Source organism: Vicia villosa, linkage group LG5 (genome assembly GCF_029867415.1).
Source record: "Vicia villosa cultivar HV-30 ecotype Madison, WI linkage group LG5, Vvil1.0, whole genome shotgun sequence".
Classification (NCBI taxonomy): Eukaryota; Viridiplantae; Streptophyta; class Magnoliopsida; order Fabales; family Fabaceae; genus Vicia; species Vicia villosa.
Genome location: NC_081184.1, coordinates 88,572,239 through 88,578,891, shown reverse-complemented (window position 1 = coordinate 88,578,891; position 6,653 = coordinate 88,572,239). Strand labels below are relative to the sequence as shown.

The 6,653-nt window shown below is 35.8% G+C and overlaps 1 protein-coding gene across 1 annotated transcript; it reads left to right on the top strand.

Moving 5' to 3' along the window:
• Positions 1 to 5,813: 5,813 nt before the first annotated feature.
• LOC131604969 (uncharacterized) lies at positions 5,814 to 6,170 on the top strand. Its single transcript, XM_058877378.1, has one exon. It carries the CDS (start codon positions 5,814 to 5,816, stop codon positions 6,168 to 6,170), a length of 357 nt encoding a protein of 118 aa, XP_058733361.1.
• Positions 6,171 to 6,653: the final 483 nt, after the last annotated feature.

The window sequence follows — 6,653 nt, the reverse complement described above, 5'->3', positions numbered from 1 at the left end:
CAAAAGTCAGTCGAAGTCTTACAGTGGCGAAGCATCTGGAATTCGATGCTATCATTGTAAGAAGGAGGGTCACACAAGAAAGGTGTGCCCTGAACGCCTGAAAGATCATGGAGGTAAGGATAATGGCAATGCAGCCATTGTTCAAGATGATTTTGAATCATCTGATGTTCTTGTGGTTTCAAGCAGTGACTCGAGAAGAGAGTGGATTATGGATTCAGGTTGAACTTGGCACATGACTCCAAACAAAGACTTGTTCAAGGAATTATGTGATCAAGATGGTGGATCAGTATTGCTGGGAAACAACAAGGCTTGCAAGATTGCAGGTATTGGATCTGTTAGATTCAAGCTCCATTATGAGTCAATAAGGTTGTTGACTGAAGTCAGGTATGTTCCTGATTTGAAGAGAAATCTGCATTCTCTTGGTGAATTCGATAAGAAAGGATATGTTTTCAAAGGAGAGAAAAGTATCCTAAGAGTCATGAAGGGTTCGAAGTAAGTCTTGAGAGGCGTGAAGAAACAAGGCTTGTATACCCTTGAGGCTGAAGTTGTAAGTGGTTCGACAAATGTTGCATCCACGAAACCTTTGTCGAAGACAGAAATCTGGCACATGAGATTGGGCCATATCAGTGAAAGGGGTCTGGTCGAATTAGGGAAACAAAATCTACTTGGTGGAGACAAAGTCGAAAAGCTGAAGTTTTGTGAACCCCGTGTACTTGGAAAATCTTGCAGAGTGAAGTTCAACAAAGGCAAACAAAGAACACATGGATCCTTTGACTACATCCATGCTGATCTTTGGGGGCCTGCAAGGTGTGCATCACATTCTGGGGCAAGGTATTTCCTATCCATAGTAGATGATTATTCCAGAAAATTATGGGTATTCATCCAGAAGACTAAGGATGAAACTTTTGAGAATTTCAAAAGTTGGAAGACTCTGGTTGAAAATCAGACTGGCAGAAAGGTCAAGAGGTTGAGAACCGACAATGGCCTTGAATTTTGCAATGAGGCATTCGATAGTTTTTGTGCTGCCTCTGGTATTGCAAGGCATAGAACTACTGCAGGTACTCCACAGCAAAATGGTTTGGCTGAAAGGTTTAATCGAACTATTTTGGAGAGAGTCAGATGCATGTTGACTAGTGTAGGGTTAAAGAAGGTGTTCTGGGCTGAGGCTGTTTCGACAGCAACATATCTGATAAACAGATATACTTCGATAGCGTTAGATATGAAGACACCTGAAGAAGTTTGGTCATCTCGACAAACTGAGAGTATTTGGCTGCATAGCCTATGCTCACATTAGGCAAGACAAGGTCGAACCTAGAGCTCTGAAATGCATGTTCATGGGATACCCTGAAGGAGTCAAAGCTTAGAGGCTATGGTGCCTAGAGCCAGGTCATAGGAGGTGTATCACCAGTCGAGATGTAGTTTTCAATGAAGCTGAAATGACTTTCAAGAAAACTGATGATGATGGTCGAAGTGCAGAAGAGCTAGAACAGGTAGAGATTCCTGTTGAGGTGGAGCATGTTGATGCTGAATTGCATATCCCTGATGAAGTCGAAGAAGAAGCAGAAGATGCTAAGGAAGTTGAGGAAACTGACGATGACTACCTATTGTCGAGAGATAGGTCGAGAAGAGTCATCAAGGCACCTCAGAGACTTGGGTATGCAGATCTTATAGCTTATGCCTTAATCTCTGCAAGTGAGGTTCTAGACGAAGAACCTAGAGACTACAAGGAAGTTATGAGGAGTCGAAATAAGACTGAATGGCTGAAGGCCATGGATGATGAGATGAAATCTCTTCATGATAATCATACTTGGGAATTGATCAAAAAGCCTGCTGGGGCAAGGTTAGTCAGCTGTAAATGGATTTTCAAAGTTAAGGAAGGAATTGAAGGAGTGACGTCAAAAAGATACAAGGCAAGGTTAGTTGCAAGAGGTTTCACTCAGAAAGAAGGTGTCGACTTCAATGATGTGTTTTCTCCTGTTGTGAAGCATAGGTCCATTTGAATGTTGTTGCCATGGTGGCACAGTTCGATCTTGAACTGGAACAGATGGATGTGAAGACTGCGTTCTTGTATGGTGATCTAGATGAAACGATCCTGATGAGGCAACCTGAAGGGTATGTCGAAAAGGGGAAGGAAGATTATGTGTGCAAGTTAAAGAGGTCTTTGTATGGGCTGAAACAATCTCCTCGACAGTGGAATAGAAGATTCGACAAGTTCATGGCACGCATAAGTTTCATTAGAAGTCAGTTCGACCACTGCGTTTACTTCAGATTTCGACCTGGTAATTCATTTGCTATTTTGTTGCTTTATGTGGATGATATTCTCATAGCAAACAACAATTTTGAAGATGTGACGAGGGTGAAGGCTGAACTCAATAAGGAGTTCGATATGAAGGATCTGGGAGCTGCTTTCAGGATTTGTAGAATTGACATTCGAAGAGATAGAAAGAATTCGAAGTTATGCTTATCTCAAGAGGCATATCTACGAAAGATTCTTGAAAAGTTTGGTATGTCGAATTCGAAGCCAGTTGTGACTCCAACAAACCCTCAATTCAAGATGAGTATTGATCAGTGTCCCAGTACTGATGTCGAAAGAGCCTATATGAATAGCATCCCATATGCTAATATAATTGGTTCTTTGATGTATGCTATGGTCTGTACTAGACCCGACATAGCATATGCAGTAAGTCTTGTAAGCAGGTACATGGAGAACCCTGGAAAGGCTCATTGGCAAGCATTGAAGTGGATTTTAAGGTACATAAATGGGTCTCTGAATAGAGTCCTAATTTATGGTGGAGCCTTAGGTGAAAATAGTAAAGCAGCGATTGAAGGATATGTCGACTCTGATTATGCAGGTTGTATGGATTCCAGAAAATCTATTTCTGGATATGTTTTCACTATGTTTGGCACTGCAATTAGTTGGAAAGCAACACTTCAGAAGGTTGTTGCTCTATCAACCACTGAAGCAGAGTATATTGCCCTAACTGAAGCTGTGAAAGAAGCATTGTGGCTTGAAGGTTTTGCGAAGGAGCTGAAACTTCAAGGTCGAGGTATCACTGTTAAATGTGATAGTCAAAGTGCAATACACATGTCGAAGAATTCAGCCTATCATGAGCGAACTAAGCACATTGATGTGAGGCTGCATTTCGTCAGAGGAGTAATCGAGCGTGGAGAAGTCCAAGTGCTGAAGGTTTCAACTGAGGATAATGCTGCTGATATGATCACCAAGACATTGCCGAGTTGCAAGTTTTTCCATTGTATGCAGTTGATAAAGCTGGATGAAGAAAGCTAGTTTGTTCCCTTGACGTTGTAGAGTTAGGTCCAAGGTGGAGATTTGTGAGATATTGGATCGAACTCTAGTATGGTCGAAGGGTAGCTTCTTGGTTCGACAGTTCGACAGGGTTAAGCATGACGTCGAAGGTTGCTCATATGCTGGTGTCGAAGTGTGCATGCTGTAGTCGAAGATGGGTCGAGCATGCAGGTGTCGAAGATGCTAGGGTTGTTAGCATGTTAAATTAGGTTTTAGTGTTTAAACCCTAATTTGTTAAGTTAGCTTGTTTATTAAGTTGGCTTGTGTAATGGGTCTTGCGGAAAAAGTCCATTAGTTAGTATGTTAGGTTTTATTATAAATAGCATACTAGTCTCTCATCATTGCTAAGCTGCAAATCCTAATTTGGGGTGAGAGAGTTTATTTGTTATTCTTGTAAACTTGTAATCTTGTTTTAAGAGAAAGTAAAAGAATAGCAATTATAACCAATCTTGTGTTCTTCTTATCTTCCCTAATTCCTATTATATTTTGTTCATGACATCGTTTTTCACAACAAATCTGTCTTACCAAACAGATTCATAGTAATGACGCTTGAAGATAAAAGTTGTGAAAGGTCGAATCTAACAATTCATCGTGTTGGATTAGTGTTCTATCAAACCTCTCAAATGTATATGTATTGTTGCTAGTGGGGTTTGCTCAAAACTATAATCATTAAAGATTAGATTAATTATGTTTAGTCCTTTAAAAAAAATCATTTTTAAGTACCTCTAGAAAAATGATTTGAACTTTGATCCTTTAAATTTTTTGTTATCCATTTAGTTTTTATTATTACTTTTATAAATGTTAATGTTGCATGTTCCAAATACTTTTATAATAATGTGTCATTGTTAAGATCATAAACATTATTAACTTAATTATTTAATTTTTAATTTAAGGTTATAGATGGAGTTTATAAAAACTAAATATTAAAGTCTTAGATTCAATTTCCTAGTTTAAACTAGTTGAACTAAGTTTAAAAAATTGAAGTTCATTGAAATTCAATCTCTAACAAAGTAGAAAAAGTAGTACTAACAACTAACCACCGACATTTTTCATTAAAAAACTGCATACAAAAAAGTTTTAAACAAATTTATAAATTTGTATTAATAGTTTGCTCAGTGATCATTGACATTGAATTTGATAGAGAAAACTACAGTTCGATTCTCCGTAACTGCGATCGTTAGATGGTGAAATGGAACATGATCAAATTCATTTCATTCAATTTCCTATTTTTTGTTTCGTTGCGATTGTTAGGTGGTGAAATAGAACATGATCGAATTTATTCCATTCAGTTTCCTATTTTTTATTTCGTTACGTTATCTTTCATTCTGCTCTGTCCCCTCATGTTCTATCATTCCAAAGATAACTTGAAAATTTAATTTTTTATATAAAAACATTAATTGGAGTAACATTGATACGGTTTACTTTTAGAGTTTAAAGGTAGTGCATTGACAGTGTAAACAAACTTTACACATACATCCAATCAAAATCATTACACTTGCCATGTCATATTAGTTTTTAAAATTAAAATTATGTATTAATTGGATACATAGTTGTGATTGGTTGACAGTATAAAAATATTTTACACTGTCAATGCATATTCCTATTTCTCTTACTTTTAAATGAATTTAAGACCACTAAAATAAACTCCGAAATATACGTGAAAAAGATATTAAACATATAATTTCTACATTTTCTTTATTCTTAACAGAATCCAGAAAAGTTGTTTCATGATGTATTTTCATGATAGTAAATCTCAAGTGTGGGATTTGGACTGGAGTTCCAAGTTGTTTCATGATGTCTTTTCATGTTTTTGGCTTTACTTGAGCATGGAGGACCATGTTATTAATAAAACTTTCTTTATTTTGTCAAATCAGAAAAGTTGAGTCTCTTTTCAATACTCTCTATTCTAAACAAATAAATTAAATTGTTTTCCGCCATAAACAAATTAATTTTATCCCAAGATTTTGAAGCCAAATGATTTTGTTGTGAAATTTTTCCACTCATTAATTTCAAAATATTTTATGGATGCATTGTGAAACAACAATTTCAAAGTTTTGTTTTTAATATTTTTTAGGTGAACACTCCGGTACCCTCTAGTTTAGTTAGATATCGGTACTTTTATCCAATAAAATAATGGTATTCAATACCATATCATCTTTTTGTTTTATTTTATTTTTAAAAAAATTAAAGTTCTAATCAATTTACACTAAAGGTACTGATATCCAACTAAAATTCATTGGTACCAAAGAATTTACCATTTTTTTATTATAGCTCTTAGTGATTTTATTTTCATCAAAATAATTATATAAAAAACTGCTTTAAATTAGAAAATAGGATAGGTTGAGCTTAAAAAAAATTTACATTGAAAATTAATCATTGATGCATATTATGCCAAATCAAACTTATATTTTAAAATTATTTTGATGATTGTATAGCGTGAAATTTAGTAAACAATCATTAGTCTTTCAAAAAGGTTATTAAGAATTTGGGAAAGTGCGACCCTTTTATGGCGGAATTATGGGGAGATTTTGAAGGTTTGAAGCTCTCATTAGCTCTTGGCTACTTTAAAGTGGAGATAAACGTTGACTCTACTACGGTGGTGGAAGCGGATGAGAGAGGTGGTTCTATGCATATTGGGTGTGTGGCGATCCTTGATCAGATTAAAGTTCTTATGAATAAGCTTGAAGGTGTTGTTATAGCTCACTCGATTAGAGAAACAAATTCACGTGTTGACATTCTTGCTTCCGTTGGGTGTACTGTTGAGTCGGAGATTTTGATTTATAATTCGCCTCCTGTTTGTATCTCTAGTTTATTAGCTGAGGATGCGTGTAGGGTGTCCTCTGCTAGGCTTTTCCCTCCTTAGTCTTTCTTGCTTGGGCCTTGGCCCTCTTTGTAATAAAAAAAAAGGTTACTTGCAAGATTGAATAGTTGATCTTAGGACAAATGTGAATAAATATTTGTGACTTTGTTTAAGTGTTTGGTGTGAAGTGAATTCTATTTTGATTTCTACTAAGTTTGAAATGTAAAATTTTGTAAAAAATGAAGGATTTTGACTTGGTCGAAATCTTTGTAAATAGTAAGGCAAAAAAATAAAGATAAAAAGTACAAAAATCAAGTTAAAATAAAGGAAATTTGCTGAAAATGTAAATATCATGGTGTTTAGGATCATACATTTCGCTCGACTGACTCTTTTCTCTCTTAACGCTTGGATACTTTGAGTTTGTGAGTTTGTGTAATGATTTTGACATACCGAATATTAATACTAGAACTCTTATTAATACTAATACATAGAGAACTCCATAGTTAAGCGTGCTTGACTTGGAGCAGTTTAAGGATGGATGACCTT